A 19,562-nucleotide genomic window follows, 5' to 3' on the forward strand; every position below is an offset into this window, starting at 1 on the left:
AAAAAAAAGAGCCTGCAAGTCTCCAATTTTTGTATTGAGGCTGATTTTACACAAAACAACTTTCTCTAAAAGCATTTCCTTTTAGGGGCTCCTGGGTGGCTCAGTTGGTTAAGCGTCCAACTCTTGATTTTAGGTCAGGTCATGATCTCAGGGTTGTGAGATGGAGCCCTGCGTCGGGCCCAGTGCTGAGCATGGAGCCTGCTTAAGATTGTCTTTCTCCCTTTCCCTCTGCCCCTCCCTTCCCCCCTCTAAAAAAATAAATTCATTAAATAAAATAAAAGCATTTCCTTTTGAGTTACCTCTGAATTTCAAAATTGTTATCAGTGGAACACATAGAACTAATAGTATGTAGAGTAGACTCTTGGGTTCATGTCAGCCAGCCATTAGGGAATGGGTTCCCCAGACAGCTAGGAGGGTCTGTGGGGGTGGGGCTGAGTGGCTCAGCTGGAAAAGGCACTTCGCTGACCACGGAGCTGCTACTACCCCTGAACCTACTCAGATTGCCCTTTCCTCATCGTACATACAGTGACTCCTGTGAAATGTTAAAAATGTTGTTTCTTTGTTTAAAAAAAAAAAAGTATCAAGTTGTAGAAGAATAAAGCTATCTACTCATTATTTCACTTATATTAGTAAAATCTTTCTTAAAAAATGTGTTATGTATTGCCACAGTGACCTCTTGTGGGGAGAACATGACACATTTTTTTTTTTTTTTTAACTCCATCTTGTACAAATAGGTTTCAAACTGAAATTCAGACAGTGAATAAACAATTCCCGTGTGAGCCATTCAAATTTTTGGAGCCAACTTTAAGACTCGAGTATTGTGAAGCATTGGCTATGCTTAGGGAAGCTGGAATCGAAATGGGAGATGAAGAAGATCTGAGGTTTGACTCTGATTTTTTAAACTTTAGTAATTAGGTTTAAGATATGAAAGAATGCATATATTAATGAATGATGATTTTTTCCACCCAGCTCATAAACCTCCGTTTTATTAACTTTGGTATATATATAGTATGATGCTGTTTGTTTAATGTGTGATCTGAAATAAAATATTATGTTTAATGTGGTTTGCCTGAGCTTTGATAGTTTTGTTTATAAACACCATTTTTTACCCTACCACACCCCCATATTTGTAACACTTTGAAGAATATATAGGGACTTTGGCCCGTGATCTTTTTATCATCTAATATGTTACCTCTCTTTCTAAATCAGTGGTATTAGAGAGGGTAGACAGCAGTCTTAATCCATCCCCACACCGGACTAGGGCATAAAATTAATATCTCCAAAAGTTATAAAAATATCTGTTCTTTGTTATATAGTATTATGTTATCTAAATTCAGATCATATAACTTATAATTTTGAATAAATTATGTAGTTTAATAAAGAAATTACTGTCTACAGTACTTAGTACATTTTTCTCAAGAGTTCTTAAGTTAAAATATTTAAGCCCTCACAATAATTCGTATGGATATAGGAATGAAAGGAATGGTTATTGTCTTTTTTAGGGCTTTTTAAAGCATATTTTGCTCAAAACCCTTTATTTTTGTTTAACAGAAATATACATTTATGGTTTTAAGCATCGCCTTCATTGCTAGATTACATTCTTAAGGCAAACTATAAATTCTATGATTATTTTAAGCTGAGCAATATTTTCTTGAGTATTTTGTCAGTTGTTCTTACCTAGGATAGAAGCTAAAGTAACAGCCTCTTAGCTATAAAAACACAATTACATTTTAAAGACTTGGAAATACCGATTTTTGTTTTATAAACCTTTGATAAAGAGTAACAAAAGGAGAGAGCATCTTGAAGTAGAATCACTTAATGGCAAGAATAGCCTATGTTGCTATAGTGAACTTTAATTATATATAATTGTAGGAAATTATTTCATCCATGTTATTTCTGAATCTGTGAATTGCTATATCTGTTTATTGTTTTATTTAAATATTTTTGAGCAGCACCTACTAAATGTTGTCATTGTACTTGCCTTTTAAAAAAAGGAGCAGGATAGACAACTATGTATTTTGACCACATTTTTTATCCTTTGAGAACCTCAAATAGAAGAGGGGCCTTACTCTTTAAGTTGCTATTTGATCTTCAAACACCTAATTTCATGGGGGTTTTTGTTTTTGTTTTTCAGTACACCAAATGAAAAACTCTTGGGTCGTTTGGTAAAGGAAAAGGTAGGACTCTTGTGCATGCTGGATTTCTTTTTCTAAATCTGAAACATATTCTGGTACTAAAGAAGAGTTGAGGGGGAACAGTTTTCCAGAATGGTAAGATCCCAGAACAAATAAAAAACCACAAGGAACAATTTTTTTTTTTAATTCTTGGAAAAATAAAAAATATTCAGATAAGCTTTGCTCAGTTTGATTGGCTCAGTATCTGATTTTTGTACTAAGTTGTACTGAGGTCCCTCTAAAAGTGGTATCTGTATCAGACTGTTAGATTAGAAACAATCTCAAGATGATTTGAAATTCTTTAGAAATGGTCTTCCCTGAGTACCCCTGATGACTCATGGGACTTGAAGGTGAATGAGTTTCTTTTCGGCCTCTTTTGTGAAAGCTGCTTTCCTATCTCATTTTCTAAAACTCCAAAGAAGATAAAAGCTGAACTTAGTGTGGTCTTCCAAGAAATTAAGAGAATTATGTATAAATGAAAACAGTCGTTGAGCTCCTCCTGCTGGCTGCACTCAAAATTGACTGGGGAGCTAACCTATTTCTGAAACTGCTGTGTTGAGTTTATAGCTTCAAAATGCTGTTTCAGCAGAGCAGATTCCAGTTTGTCAGCTCTGTTGACATTCCCTCTACGCTTGCATTTTAGCAAAAATGTTTAATGTCAAAAGAGTTGAAATGTGATTGGTTTCTTTTTAATTAAATCTAAGTCATGTAGTAACTATTTTTTGTAACAAAAATGTCATAATTTCATGTTAATGTTACTTATTTAGTTCAATTATAGTTTTCATATGAAGAAAACTACCAAATTCCTTTTAGATGTTTGCACAAAAATTTAAATTGGGAAAAAAGTCAAGGTTTTTTTGAAGATGAATATTGTAAAAGATGTCAATTTTTCCTAAAGTAATTTATAGATTTAATGTACTTTTTGTAAAACTCAAAGAGATTTAGGATAATTTAACAGGAAGTTAACAAATTGCATCTGAAAGAGTAAATGAATTAGATTAGCAAAGAAAAGAATGAAATTCAAAGAAGTTTATCACAGCATAGTTTTCAATAGGGAAGAAATTGGAAAGAGATTACAAGTCCAAAAAAAAAAAAGAGAAGAAAACGAATATTTGAACTATGATAGAATAGTCAATAGCTCCCACAATTTAAGTATTGGAGAAATTTTTAACATGATGGCAAAATACTAGAGGATACAAATGTTAATTGAAAGAAACAGAATACTTATTGTATATACAGTGTAATTATAGTAATTTTGAAGAACGAAACTTACTTTTAAAAGGACAATTAATTATCAAAATGTTAGCCTATTTTTACTTTTGTTAAAATTTTTAAAAATTAATTTTAATCACTCTTTTTATAGTATGATACAGACTTTTATATTCTTGATAAATATCCATTGGCTGTAAGACCTTTCTATACCATGCCTGACCCAAGAAATCCTGTAAGTAATTTTATTTTAAGTATTTTGTTTTGGGGAAGAAGGAAAACTTTATTGTGACTATGTTAAATTGTACCATGGGAATAATGGTTTTCCTTAGTAATTTGCAATTTTAATGGGCCATTGTTATACGTATTACTACTAGTTTCTATCAATTCTTAAGTCAAAATAATACCATGAAATGTGAGAATTCTAAAAAATTAGTCCCAAAACCTGCATTAAAAATCGTTTTCAAGGGTCATTTTTTTAAAGATTTATGAGGAAGAGATGCCATTTAAATAGTAAATAGTATCATTAGACTTGCAGACTTTAACACATCATATTATCATTGACTTTGAACTAAGAACAACAGTTTGTCCTGGGAGTTCATCTAATTTGTGTTTTGTGGCCTTTTACTGTTTTTCCATTGCAGTGGTTCCCAAACTTCAGTGTGCGTCAGAATCACTTGGGGGGCTTTTTAAAACACAGATGACTGGGCCCCATCACCAGACTTCCTGATTAGCTGGTCTTGGGAGAGCTTGATAATTTGTATTTCTAACGAGTTCTGGTAATACTGAGGCTACCGGGAATCATACTTTGAGATCCGGGAATCATACTTTGAGAACCATTGGTTTGTCCAAAGACAGGGAAAATAACTTAAAACCTGATATGGGAATAGGTGAAGCTATGGCAAATTGATGTTCCATTTACTTTTGTTAAAATAAAAAAAAATTTTTTTTAATTAAAAAGACTAACACCTGTTGATAATTTGAAGTTCCAAGAATGACCCCAAATCATATCACACCTAAAAACATTTCAGATGATAAAGTGAAATGAGAGGGGCTCCTGGGTGGCTCAGTCGGTTAAACGGCTGCCTTCTGCTCAGATCATAATCCCGGGGTCCTGGGATCGAGCCCCTGCTCAGCGGGGAGTCTGCTTCTCCCTCTCCCTCTGCCTGCCGCTCTGCCTGCCGCTTGTGCTCGCTCTCTCTCTGTCAAATAAAATCTTAAAAAAATAAAAAATAAAGTGAAATGAGAATCAGCACTACTTCTTAAAGTTAGATATGGCACTCTAATTTGTTATTGGAAGGTGTAGGAGAAGGGGATCATAAAATCTGATAGAGGGAAGGAAGAAGTTATTGAGCTCTCACTAGTTTAACCTTGTTTTAGAGAAGCAATTGTGCATTCATTGGAGGAGATTGCATCATTAATTGTAGGGAAAAATAGACTTGTTCTTCGTGCAAAAGAGTTTTTTTTTTTATTCCTCATGTGAGTAATGGAAATGGAATGACAGTAACTTGAAGAGTGGTCTTTTCTTGTGTTTGCTTTTCCCTGAAGAAACAGTCCAACTCTTATGATATGTTCATGAGAGGAGAGGAAATACTATCAGGAGCTCAAAGAATACATGATCCTCAGCTGCTAACAGAGCGAGCCTTACATCATGGAATTGGTAAACAACTTAAATATATTTGGGAGAGTAATATATATTGTGAAAGCAATACATTTTAAACCTTTTAAAGACTTCTTAGAAACATCATCATTTGTTTTAATTTTTATTGAACGATAATTGCTTTTGTACCTTTTTTTAAGTTACTAAAATACACTAAATAAGTGTATTTTAAGTGTATTTTAAGTTACTAAAATACACTAAAATAAGATACATTATGTTTGGTTTTTTAGTTTGTTTTTGTTTTTTTTTAGATTTGGAGAAAATTAAGGCATACATTGATTCCTTCCGCTTTGGAGCCCCTCCTCATGCTGGCGGAGGCATTGGTAATATTATTTTAATATTATGATGATATATTTCCAACCCAGATTTCATTTGGCAGAGTGCTCATTCAGTTCTAATTTCTTCAGCACTGGACTCCAAAAACTAAATTTTGTATATTGTTGTTGCTTACAAATAAGTCCATGCGTGCTAAGTATTATAACAAATTTTTAAGTTGAGTTGTGACTAAATGAAAAATTTGATTTCAAGAGAACAAAATGAACAGCTAATTTGTGTATTCTAAAATATTGTAATACATTTCTAGCCATCTTTTTCTCTGAAGAGTTTAGAAGCAAAACATCTTATAAACTGAGTATCCTATTTTCTCTCTGCATCCATGAGTTCATTCTGATTAGCCCAAATTAAAGCTCTCCCTCAAGTTAGCTCAGATTGCTGCGAAATTTCTTGTTGTAATGTAACGTTTCATTGACTTTTAGGACCACTTCTAGAGTATATGTAAGATACCACTCTGATTTAAAAAGGGTAAGGAGTGCCTGGCTGGCTCATTTAGTGCAGCATGCAGCTCTTGATCTCAGGCTTGTGAGTTCGAGCCCCATAATGGGTGTAGAGACTACTTAAAAAAATAAAGAAATCTTTTTAAAATAAATAAAAGGATAAATGTTTAGCTCAATTTTGGATGTCCATATCAGAGACTCTTAAAAGAATTCTGAATTTATAGTTTTATTAAAATTTTTGTTGTTTGTTTTGGGAGGGTTGGTGAATAGGTAATATACTTTAAAATTTACCAAATTAAAAGGGTATAGGAGAGTGTGTATTCACCTCCCTCTAGGAAACTATTGTTTCTAGTTTTCTTTATACCTTTGCAAAAATAATCTTTGCATATGCAAAAATATACACTTTTAAAAAGATATTTTTAATACTACATAGAATCAGTCCATTGAAAGGGTACACCATAATCTTGTTAACCAGCTTCTTAGTGGACAATGGATTGATACCAGCCTTTTGTTATTGATACCAGTGCTATGTTGGATATATAGTTTAATTTTTAATGGGAGAGTGACAACTATTTTCTCTTAAAATATTCAGTAATGTGCATTTTGTATATTTTGAAAATTTTTGTTACACAATGTAAATTTTAATCGTACTTGTGAAGACCATTTGAATGGTTATCAAATACTACTCATTTTTTGGTAATTAATGATTGAAGGGAAGATAGGATATGGTGTTTTTATTTTAAGATTAGTATTAGATTACTGTAATACAAGGTTCAAATATTTGCAGATTTTTTTGGTAAGGAATAGCAATAACAATGTTAATGCTCTTATATTTATTTGTTTTAGATGTTAATACATTCCTTTAAAATTAAACGTCATTACTATATAAAAATATTCTTTGACCTTGCCTTTTTTCTGTAATACATGTCTTACACAACTTGGGTAAAATAGATAAATTGCACACATGAAGTTTCATTTGCTAGTTCTGCTCTGTTTCTTAGGTGATACTTGGTCTTAATTCTTGCCAGTAATACAATATTTAAGTCACATGTCAAAATCAGTCTTTTCTGCACTTGGAACATTTACAGTAATGTATCCTAGAGTCTTTTATACTAAGAACCACCATGTTTCATATCTATTGAATTACAATAAATTTCTGGTATTTCCATTAATAAACTTCCTTGAACAAGTTTATGGCTCTCATCTTATATTGATGGCCTGGACTACATAATTAAGATTCTGGTCCCATTTGAAAACATATAGGCAAACATGTAGGCACATATATGTGTGTGTGTGTATTTTTTTTTTTCTTAAGAGAGAGCTTGAGGGGAGGGAGAGAGGGAAAGAGAGAATCTTAAGCAGGCTCCATGCCCAGCGCCTGAGCCCAATGTGGGGCTTGATCTCACACCCTGAGATCACGACCTGAGCTGACATCAAAAGTCAGACACTTAACCTACTGAGCCACCCAGACGCCCCACATATAGACTTATAAAATGGCTTTTCTGTGTTTATTTAAATTGTAAGTTTTGGACATTTACAAGATTTTTGTAGTTCACAGAATCCAGAGAACTTAAGGATATCTGATTTAGTCCTTCCCACATACAGCATCATTTCTTTTTTTCTATTCCTGAGTCAGACCCAAAACAGTCCATTTTATTATATTTTATTTTGTAGCAAGAATATGCATAGGTGCACAAGGGCGGGTGGGGGGGGGTGCAAAGGGAGAGGGAGAGAGAATCCTAAGCAGGCTCCATGCACAGTGCAGAGCCTGACACAGGGCTGGATCCTACAACCCTGAGGTCATGACGTGAACAGAAATCAAGAATCAGATGCTCAACTAACTGATTAAGCCACCCAGGTGTTCCAAAACAATTCATTTTAAATAAACTCAAAATAATAGAAGTATTTTTTTGATCAGTGATACTGTGTTGGTAGTTTCAATGAGTAAGACCCTGAAAGGTTTTCAGAAAAGGAATTAATGATTATTTTGTTTTCCCCAGGGTTGGAACGAGTGACGATGCTTTTTTTGGGATTGCACAATGTTCGTCAGACCTCAATGTTTCCCCGTGATCCCAAACGACTCACTCCTTAAAGAAAGCTATGCTTTCTTTATTCTTTCCAGTAACGTGCTATTGATCAGGCTATCCTTAGTTACTTAAAATATTCAATGGAGTAAATGTCTTCTCTAAAATGCCAGAGTTACTTTGGATTAATTCACTATAGGTTACTTTAAAAGAGAAGATTTTTATAACTTTGGACATGCTTCAGTAGGAAATGGTTGAACATTTTAATGAAAAATTGGTTATGTTAAAAATTCATATTGCATTAGTACAATAAATGTTAACAATTTTAAACAGTTCAGATTGTGTAAGGTTTTTTTTCTTTTCTATATTATAGTAGCTATGATATTAATGTCTTAAATTTTCAATATTTGAGCTTATTTTTTTAAATTCTGACATTGAAATAAGGACAATTTTAGGGCAGTATCTGAGATTTTAATGAATGTATAATTGGCATATCATGGAAAATTAGGCAGAAAGTATCAATTCTTTAAAGTTGTGCCCAGAAATCATGTAAAGCAGGTGAGAATACTGATTAGAAAATAATCAATATAATGCTGTATTAAATTGTTAAATTCTAACCTGAATTTCAATAAAATTTTAAAGCTAGTCATAGTTGTCTTTGTGTAACTTCATGGCAGTCTGATTTTGTAACTGGTTCTTGGCATTTATAATTTGGGAAAAGAAAAAGTACACAACTAGTTTATGTAAATACCTAAAAACAAATGAAAGCTGATATATTCATAACATGTATTCATATCAAGATATAAGTTCAGATTGGGTAAAGAGGATAGAATTCTTAAAGCTGAAAGCTTGGGTTGCTTAGTAGTTTATTTCACATAGGTTAAAAATACTACAGAATTTTTTTTTATTTTTAACTGGTACTAATATTTAGTGAATGTCACTAAAATGCACTCTCATTGTCCCTACCAAAAAGAAACTTTTGTGTAACAATTACAGTTAGGAACACTTTCCCTCTAGATGGTTGAAGCTACTGCTAATTTTACAGTGAACCACATGTAATGGGCAGAAACAAAACAGATATTTTCCTACAGGAAAAGAAAAAATAACACAGAAAAACAGGGAGGTCCGAAAGGTAGGACATTACCCCAGACCATAAACATCTGCCTGTTACTTGGGAAAGTTAATTTATTTCACCACCTAGATTATAAGCTTCTCTGAAAGTAGAGACTAAATTTTTATATCTTTCCTTCATATCCTACAGACTATCTTGAATATAGTAGGCACTCTAAAACTAATAAATTTAAGCTACACCTAGAATAAATGGACTACTAACCATCTTTTTGTGTATTAATTCCCAGGCCCTAAATAAAATAGCCTAAAGCTATTCTCAAATTCATAGAATCATAGTTTCTTTCAAAATAATGTAAATTGTTAAATGTAAAGTATTAGAATGATATGATTTTTTTTAAGATTTTACTTATTTATTTGACAGAGCCAGAGAGCACAAGTGGGCCGGGGGGGGGGGGGGGGGGGAAGAGGGAGGAGAAGCAGGCTCCCTGCCGAGCAGGAAGCCCAATGTGGGACTCCATCCCAGGACTCTGGGATCATGACCTGAGCTGAAGGCAGACACTTAACCAACTGAGCCACCCAGGTGCCCCTGATAAATGATCTTTTTTATCTAATTTTTTTATTATGAAGTATTCCAAACATGCCAACCAGATTAGATCATGATAAAAAGGTCATCCCTGTACTTGCCACCCAGCTTTATCAAATCTTAACATGGTCATATTTGCTTTCAAATATTTTATTTTCATTTTTTAGGGGAAAAGACGTGGAAACCGTTAAGGTGTCATGTGTACCCACTCTGATCCTATTCTTTCCTACCCTAGTGGTGACTGTTACATGAATGCAGTGTTTTTTTGTTTTTGTTTTTGTTTTTTTAAATGTCTTTCATGATCACCCTGGGCCATCTGCTAGCATTCTTTTTTTTTTTTAAAGATTTTATTTAACAGAGAGACACAGTGAGAGAGGGAACACAAGCAGGGGGAGTGGGAGAGAGATAAGCAGGCTTCCCGCCGAGCAGGGAGCCTGATGCGGGGTTCGATCCCAGGACCCTGGAATCATGACCTGAGCCAAAGGCAGACGCTTAACGACTGAGCCACCCAGGCGCCCCCGAATGCAGTGTTTTTTAATTCTTTTTCATGTTATATTTTAACTAAATACTTATCTTTCTATTAACATTACCTAGTATTTATTTGTGCAGATTTATTTGATATATTCTGGGATTTTGATTGGAATTACCATAAATCTGTAGACTAATCTGAAAGACTTGGAATTTTCTTCTCTTTAGTATTCCAGTGAATGAACATTGTGTATCCCTTCATTTTGGTATTTTTTTAATTATAAAATATATTGGTACTCTTGACTATCCTTGAAAATTGTTCTTTAATTTTTAGTTTATGCTAGAATATCTTACTACTGTTTTCTATTGGAAATGGGATCTTTTTTCCAACTTTTTTTTTTTTAAGATTTTTATTTATTTGACAGAGAGAGAGACAGCGAGAGCAGGAACACAAGCAGGGGGAGTGGGAGAGGGAGAAGCAGGCTTCCTGCCGAGCAGGGAGCCCGATATGGGACTCGATCCCAGGACCCTGCGATCATGACCTGAGCTGAAGGCAAACGCCCAACGACTGAGCCACCCAGGCACCCCTTTTCCAACATTTTTAAGTTGTCTGTTACTGAGGCATAAGAACACTATCAGTTACCAGTTTTTATGTTTTTGTGTGTGTGCAGCAACATACTTGAACTTTTAGTTTTATAGTTTGTATTGAGTGTCTTGTATTTTCAACGTAGACAGATGTGAAGAAGGGTAGCACAGGAGTAAAAGGTATGTATTCTGTGGCTATACTGCCTGGATTCACATCCTGATTTTGCTGTTCACTAGCTGTATAACCTTGGGTAATTTGCTTATCCTTAACTTTCCTCATTTGCATAATCCTATCTCATGGGACTATTGTGGGGTTTAAAAAGCGTGAAACCATTAGAACAGTGCCTGTCATCTAGAGTAATATCTGGCAGATAAGCAGTTTTATTTCTTCTAATTCTTGTATCATATTTACTTATTTCATTAGTTGAGCTCTCAAGTAGAAGGTTGAATAAAAGCAGTGATGGGGCCATGCTTTTCTTGGTTGTTATTTATATACTTGTAAAGTCTCAAGATTAAGTGTGATATTTTCTGTAGATTTTTAACAGATGCCTTTTGTCAGGTTAATGAAGATTCCATTTGTTAAGAGTTTCTGTTACGAATGACTGTTGAATTTGTCAAATACTTTTTCTGTATTTGCTGCAATTTTTTTCTTTTTTTTTAATTTTTATTTATTTGAGATAGAAAATATGAGTGGGGGGAGAGGGGCAGAGGGAAAGGAAGATCGAGAAGCAGGCTTCCCGCAGAGCAGGGAGCCCGATGCGGGGCTCGATCCCAGGACCCTGGGATCATGACCTGAGCCGAAGGCAGACAGTTAACCAACTGAGCCACCCAGGCGCCCGATTTTTTTTTCTTTTAGTTTTGAATATGGTAGATTACAGTAATAGAAATTCCTAGTATTTTTCTGGAACAAATAGTATTTGATCACTACATATTACTTTATGTAATGTATGTATGTATGTACTACTGAATTCAACTTGCTAATATATACAACAAAATTCACTTACCTTAAGTGTGTCATTTTGATTAATTTTGGTAATTTTATACAGTGAAGTAACCTGTACCATAATCAAACGCAGAACATTTTCATTGCCCCAGCAAATTCCGTAGTACATCTTTTTAGTCAGTCTCCACCTCTGGCAACTAAAGATCTATTTTAATTACAATTGTTTTGCCTTTTCTAGAGTTCCATATAAATGGAACAATATAATAGTCTTTTGTGCTTGATTTCTTTAAGCATTCATTATGTTTTTGAGGTTCATCCATGTTGCATGTATTAATAGTATATATATATATACTATATATAATATATATATATATATATTTTTTTTTTTAGAGAGGGAGAGGGGAAGGAAGGGAAAGGGGGAGAGGGAGAGAATCTTAAGTAGGCTCCACAGGGCTCAATCGCACAACCCTGAGATCATGACCTGACCTGGTATCATGATCTGAGCCGAAATCAAAAATCGGATGCTCAACTGACTGAGTCACCCAGGTGCCCCAGTATGTGTCTTTTTATTGATGAGTGTATTCCATAGAATAGATATGCCATAATTTACTTACCCATTCAGTTGATGGACATATAAGTATGTCTAGATTTTAATCTATAATAAATAATGCCCCTGTGAACATTGGAAGTCTGTGTAGACATATTCTCATTTCTGTTAGGTAGATACTGAGGAGTGAAATTTCTGAGTAATATGAGAAGTCTATGTTTAACTTTGTAAGATACTGCCAATCTGTTTTCCAAAGTAGCTGTGCCATTGTGCATTTCTACTAGCAGGGAATGAAAATTTAAGCTGCTCCACATCATCACCAACACTTAGAAATGTCAGGCTTTTTAATTTTAGCTGTTGTAGTGATTGTATAGTAGTATCTCATTGTGGCTCTAATTTGCATTTCCCTACTGATTAATGATGTTAAGCATCTTTTCATATGCTTATTGGCTATATCTGTATCTTTGTGGAAGTGTCTTTATATCTTTTGCCCATTTCTTTTATTGGGTTGATTGTTTTCTACTTGAGTTATAAGAACTCTATATATTCTGAATATGAGGACTCTGACAGATGTATGTTTGGCAACTTGTTTCTTCCAGTCTGTGGCTTGCCTTTTTTTTTTTCTTAACTGCCTTTCAAAGAGCAAAAGTTTTTAATTTTATGGCTGTGCTTATGATCTGTTTAAAAAATCTCTGCCTCAGCTAGTGTCACAAGTGTTTTATATTTTTTTCTATAATTTCAGTAATTTGAGCTCTTATATTTAGGTCTATGATCCATTTTGAGTTAATTTTTGTATATGGTATTTGTAAGGGTCAAGGTTCTTCCCCCACCCCGACCCCCTCATACTGATATTTAGTTGATTCAGCACCATTTGTTGAAAAGACTGTCCTTTCCCTGTAGAATTACCTTAGCACCTTTGTAGAAAAGAGTTGACCCTATAGGTATGGGTCTATTTCTAAACTGTTCTATTCCATTGATCCATATTGTCTGTTCTTTTTTTTTTTAAGATTTTATTTATTTGAGAGAGAGTGAGAGAGAGAGAAAGCACATGAGGGGGGGAGGGTCAGAGGGAGAAGCAGACTCCCTGCTGAGCAGGGACCCCCCCAATGAGGGACTCGATCCCGGGACTCCAGGATCATGACCTGAGCCAAAGGCAGTCGCTTAACCAACTGAGCCACCCAGGCACCCCATATTGTCTATTCTTGCATCAATACTACAATACCTTGATTTTTGCAGTTTTAAGTAAATCTTGAATCAGGGAGTTTAAGTCCTCCAGTCTTGTTCCTCTTTTTCAGGTTTATTTTAACTATTCTAAGTCCTGTGACTTTTCATTTAAAGTTTTGTATCATCATGTCAATTTCAAAAAAGTCTGCTAGGATTTTGACTTGGATTTTATTAATTCTATAGATCAATTTGAGGAGAATAGCTATCTTAATAGTTTGAGTCTTCCAATCCAAGAATATGAAATATCATCCCATTTAGTAGTTTTTGGTGTTCCCTGTACTAGTTCATCACATCTCTGTAAATCTAACCGTGTGCTTCTGGAAAGGTTGTATAGTCTGCCCTTGTTGGGTATACTGATAGAAATAGTATTGATAGTGTTGTTCAGAACTTCCATCTTTGCTGGGTTTTTTGTCTAGTTCTATCAGTCGCAGAAATTGAACAGATGATTTTGGAATTGTCTATTTAATTCCATAAAATTTTGATTCGAGTATTGAGAAGCTCTTTGTATATGTTATTAGGCATGAAATACATATTATGATTTTTACATATTCCTGATTAATTGACCCTTTTATCTGATGAAATGTCCCTTTATAACTCTGGTAATGCTCCCTCTTAAAATCTGTTTTATCTGATCTTAATATTGCTGTTAACATCTTGTGCTTATTGTTTGCACATATCATTTTTCATCATTTATCTTCAGCCCACCTGTCTTTGTGTTTAGTGAGTTTCTTACAGACAGCATATAGTTGGGTCTTATTTATACGTTCTGACAATCTCTACATATTAATTGGAAAGTTTATCCCAAAAGATTTAATGTAGTTGTTTATATGGTTAGATTTGTATCTACCATTTAATGTTTTCTACTTGCTTCCTCTGTTTTTTGTTCCTGTTTTTCCTTTCTTGTCTTTTTTTTTAATGACTTTAAATATTTTTTTTTAGTATTTCACTTTCCTATTAGTATTTTAATTGAACTTCTTTGTATTGTTTTTTAGTGGTTGCCCTAGAGACTATAATGTACATTCTTAACTTCTATAGTTCACTTATAGTTACTAATTTTTTATTTAAGGATTTTATGTCTCTGTTTATAGCCATTGTTTTCTTTTTTATATTTTTTCTCCAGTTTGGATATCTATGGCATATCAGCCTCTGATTTTTGAAAAGGTTTGTTTGAGGGGTGCCTGAGTGGCTCAGCCGGTTAAGCGTCTGACTCTTGATTTTGGCTCAGGTCATGATCTCAGGGTTGTGAGATCGAGCTCCCAGTCAGGCTCTGCATTCAGTGTGGAGTGTGTTTGAGATTCTCTCTTTCCCTCTCCTCCTGCCCCTCCCCCTGCTCATACTCTGTCTAAATAAATAAGCAAATACATAAGTAAAATCTTAAAAAAAAAAAGGAAAGAAAAGTTTTGTTTGAGATAGAAAGTTTTCTGTTTAATGGGATAAGCTTCACAGTATTCTCTTAGGGTTTTAAAATTTTTTAACTTCATCTTCTTGTACTTTTTTTCTCTTTAATCATTAAGGTCTTATTAGGCATTTCTCTATTTTTTTAAATCACTTCACCTAATATCTTGAGCTTTTGATCCTATCGATCCTCTGTGTTTGTTTTTTTGTTGTTGTTGTTCATTAATTTCTGCTCTTGTATCATTTTCCTTCCTTCTGCTTTCTGTAAGGTTTTTTTCCCCTAGTTTGCTAAGTTACAGTTTTCTTTTTTTTATAGTCTGTAGTTAATATACTGACTTTTATTTTTATCAAGTTTTGTGCCATATTTTATATCTGTACATTTCATCTGGGTTCACTTCTTTAGTATTTAGTATTATTTAGTATTCTTTCCTTTAGTATATCTCTAAGTTAGAGCCTGTTGATTATAAACGCTAAAATGTGCTGTCCTCTTGAGTGATAGTTTGGCGCAGTATAAAATTCTATGTTGGCAGTTATTTTTCCCTTAGCACTTTAAAATATTATACCATTCAATTCTCTTGTTGTCTATGAACAGTTTGCTGTCAGTATAATTGTTTTTCTTTGTAGATCATCTGGCCTCTTTCCTTGGAAGCTTTTAAGTTGCCTCTTTATCTCTGATATTCTACACAAATATCTTTGATATTTGTGATCTGTTCAACAGTTACTCATCTTGCTTAGTAATGAATGTGCTTTTTGTCTAAGACCCACATCTATTTTTCAATTATGAAAACTTCTCAGCAAGTATCTCTTCAATATTGCTTCTTTACCATTTGCTCCATTTTTTTTTTTTAACTCCAGTTGGCTAAATTTGGGCCTCTGAATATTCTATTAGGTATCTAACTATTCTCATATTTTTCTTTTTTTTTTTTTTAAGATTTTATTTATTTATTTGACAGAGAGATACAAAGCGAGAGAAGGAACACAAGCAGGGGGAGTGGGAGAGAGAGAAGCAGGCCTCCCGCTGAGCAGTGGGCCCAACGCGAGGCTCGATCCCAGGACCATGGGATCATGACCTGAGCCAAAGGCAGACGCCCAACGACTGAGCCCCCCAGGCACTCCTATTCTCATATTTTTCATCTTTGTCTCTGTTCTATGTTCTGATTGAGTTCCTCAGTGCTATCTTCTAATTTATTTAATTACTCTTCAAATATGTCTAGTCTAAACCCCATTTATTGATTTTCTTCCAGTGGCTATATTTTTCATTTCTAAAATTTCTAATTAGTTCTTACCTCATTTATGCCTATTTTTGTTCTTATATTCTTTGCTGGGAGGTATGCCATCATTTATGCTTTCAATAAATGCTTTATCATACTGTCCTACAAAATATTTTTGCCTGATTTTATTTTGGTTTTGTTCTTGACATGTGTTCACATAGAAGGAGTTATCACATGTAAACCTTATGGACCATCTTGAGGAGGATGATTATAACATGAAAGAAGAAAATAATATCTGAACAATGAGTAAATGCTATCTCCTAGCACAGTAGTTTTCATATTGAATTGTTGCCCAGTTGGCTTTTGTAGTGGCTGAGCGTAGCAGGCTCCACAGTAAGTTCTCTCTTTGGCTGTTGCATGGAGAGACAAAGGGTTCTAGGGTAGAGTCAAATTTGTTTTGAGGTTTTTGCCATGGACCATCTCTTGGACTGAATAACTTCCTGTATTTCAGATTTCTTTTTTCTCTGTAACTTATTTATAGTTAACAGCAATTTATGAAGTAAAACTTTGTTAACTCAGGCTGAAACATGAGTTCAAGACTTCTAAATTTTTTTTCCTTGAAGTAAATGTTTCTTTTTAGTACATTACTATACAGATGGATCATATAAGAATATATTTTTCAGCAAACAGGCTCCTGCAAGCTCTGGAAGGTGTTTTTAATGGGGAAGGGGTTCTTTATTCTTCCAGCTTTATTGAGATAAAATTGACATATCTGGAAATATTTAGACCATTAAAATATTCTTTTGCATGGGTCAGCCTGGTCTTTCTTTTTTTTTTAAGGCTGCAGTTACAGACTCAGTGATACTGGCTTTGGCACTAGTTGTAGAGAAAATACAACATTCCCCTAATTTCTGTTTTAATTCACCCTGCTGGCATTTGAGGATTTCTCTAGATTTTGAGTTGTATTTGTTATCTGGTGACTTCAGTTTCTCAAAAGTCCAATAGAAACATTTTTATTTTGCCACTTTGTTCCAAATGTCAACACCAACACAAAGGACTATGGTGAACTCACCAGAGTAGCCCTTTGTTCAACTGTGTGCTACGTTACTTCACCAGTACAGCAGAGCCCACACCACCTGCCCCTTGATGTTCTGACCCTTCTTCAGGGAAGCTGCATCTGTGATTCCTTCCCTTTGCTCAGCCATAAAATGTTTTCCTTTTATCTCATGGGACCCTGGCAAAGCTCCTTCAACCCTTCCTTTCCCATACCTGCGTCTGTCTCTCAAGATCCCACACGCTTAGAAGAATGGCTCTTTTGCTCCCAAGGTTGCTCAGGATCTTCTAAATATTGATCTATCCAATCGACTACACCCTAGGCTATTCAACCCATAGAAAACTATACCACCTTACTATTGAGACCACATGGTTTTATACCTAATTTTTGTCTAAAATTCTTGTTACTCTTCATTCCGGTTGTTTCTTCAACTGGATTTTTTAAACAATTTGGTATAGCAATGGGGAATTAGAAAACTTTGAGTTCAGTCCTGACAGGAAATAGGTGTGTAATTGAGTCTCAGATCTCCTCATCTGCATAGTAGTTAATTCCTACCTTGCAGGATTGTGGGGACTAAATGAGAGACACAGATAAAAGCTCTTTTGTAGTTCTATGCATATAAAATATATTCTCTGAACAGGTATTGTTAATGATGAGGGCAGAGACCGCATCTTAAACTTTTTATAACCCCATACTCATAGCAAAACGAATACATGGCTTGTGCCTGATACTACTTATAAATTGGTTAATTTTGGTAGTTCAGGGATGAAACTTAATAATAAGCCCAGGATAAAATGTTTTTACACAGGAGTTTATTTTTACATTCACATCTGACAGTATATTATGTTCATTTAAATCTGACCGTGTGTATATATTTAGCTGAAAGACCAAAGTGTGACCCAGAGACCTTTAAAAACAAGCCATCTGGTAGAGTGGTAGCCACCAGTTTGTAAAGTCTTACCACTTTTCTGTACACTCTTTCTTCAAATCATTGTTTGTTTTGCTTAATTAAAATGAAACACCAGACTCTTAATTGCTGCTCAGAGAGATGGACTGGTGGCTTCCCTTGTTTTTAATAGATCAAGATGTCATTATGTCGCTAGAGCAAGTAAATGCTCTGTCTACTTACAACATGAGTAATCTTTAGGGAACTCTCTTTCCAAGTAACTTTTTTTTTTTGAAGATTTTATTTATTTATTCATTAGAGAGCGAGCGAGAGAGAAACAGCATGAGAGGGGAGAGGGTCAGAGGGAGAAGCAGGCTCCCTGCTGAGCCGGGAGCCCGATGAGGGACTCGATCCCAGGACTCCAGGATCATGACCTGAGCTGAAAGCAGTCGCTTAACCAACTGAGCCACCCAGGCGCCCCTCCAAGTAACTTCTTAAAACCTTATCTCTTCAAGATTTTCAACTTCTCTGGCAATCAAATTGAAACACTGAGATATCAAACTGGCAATGATGATAAGACATGGACGGAGAATTAGAAACTTGGAGGCACTGTTGGTGAAGTGTAAACTGGCACCAGCCAGCCTGTCAGGAAGGCAGTTTAGCAGCACATATCAAAATGTGAAGGTGCATAGCCTCTGACCCGTCATTGTTAGAATTTGTCCTAAGAATTCAGGTGCACAAAATAAGATGTTTTAAGGATATTTATTGCAGCATGGTTTATACCAGTAGAAAAAATGCAAAAAACCCAAATTTCCACTAAATAATGCTTTTGTCCATGTTATAGAATGTTAATCAGTCATTGGAAAACACAATACAGGCAATCCTTGCTTTGCACAGTTGTGTAGGACCCTAAAAATCACCATACAAACTAAATTGCAAAACAATGTTAAAAAAGTGGGGGGGGAGAATAGGATTATTCTATGACCTTTAAAATTTGTCAAACAAAAAATAGGAAAACTAATATTTAGTACATTATGATTTAAAACATTACAAGATTAAGAATTCAATTGTTTTATTCCTTTGTAAGAAAACTTAGCAAGAGTAATTTGAACAGTACTGCTCTTCTTCTACTCATAAAACTTTCAGTATGGAGTGACTCTCCTATACTTTGGTGAATTACCGTACTACTTCCTGAGTTCAGATAGCCTCCCACACTTTATCCTTTGTACTTGCAGTGTCATGAAATATCTGCAAGAGTTCCTTTAATGTGAAATATTTTGCTGTTGTCACTTCCTCTGAGATATCTTCATCCTTTCTTTTTTTTTTTTAATTTTATTTATTTATTTGAGAGAGAGAATGAGATAGAGAGAGAGAGCATGAGAGGGGGAAGGGTCAGAGGGAGAAGCAGACTCCCTGCTGAGCAGGGAGCCCGATGTGGGACTCGATCCCGGGACTCCAGGATCATGACCTGAGCCGAAGGCAGTCGCTTAACCAAGTGAGCCACGCAGGCGCCCCTATCTTCATCCTTTCAATCACAACTACTTTCCTTGTTCATGTCAATAAGTTCATCTTTACTAAGTTCCTCTGGCTGCATATCTGGAGTTTCTCAAATAGGACCATGTCTCCATGGTCAGCTACTATTTCTGACTCCATGTACATTCTATTCAGATTTCACTTATGGAATTCTGTTTTTCTTTGTGTTACTTTTTTTTTTAAGATTTTATTTATTTATTTATTTATTTATTTATTTATTTA

At 34.7% G+C, this 19,562-nt stretch overlaps 1 protein-coding gene across 1 annotated transcript in view; it reads left to right on the top strand.

Moving 5' to 3' along the window:
- DARS1 (aspartyl-tRNA synthetase 1) overlaps positions 1-8,175 on the top strand; it is a 57,555-nt gene extending 49,380 nt beyond the window's left edge. The window contains exons 11-16 of the mRNA XM_035008130.1: positions 735-881; positions 2,135-2,177; positions 3,538-3,618; positions 4,932-5,043; positions 5,295-5,366; positions 7,817-8,175. Of these exons, the coding sequence (XP_034864021.1) occupies positions 735-881; positions 2,135-2,177; positions 3,538-3,618; positions 4,932-5,043; positions 5,295-5,366; positions 7,817-7,908 (547 nt within the window). The 3' untranslated portion in view covers positions 7,909-8,175. The remainder of the gene's footprint in view (positions 1-734; positions 882-2,134; positions 2,178-3,537; positions 3,619-4,931; positions 5,044-5,294; positions 5,367-7,816) is intronic.
- Positions 8,176-19,562: the final 11,387 nt, after the last annotated feature.

This window comes from Mirounga leonina, unplaced genomic scaffold (genome assembly GCF_011800145.1).
Source record: "Mirounga leonina isolate KUSES-001 unplaced genomic scaffold, KU_Mleo_1.0 Mir_151, whole genome shotgun sequence".
NCBI lineage: Eukaryota > Metazoa > Chordata > Mammalia > Carnivora > Phocidae > Mirounga > Mirounga leonina.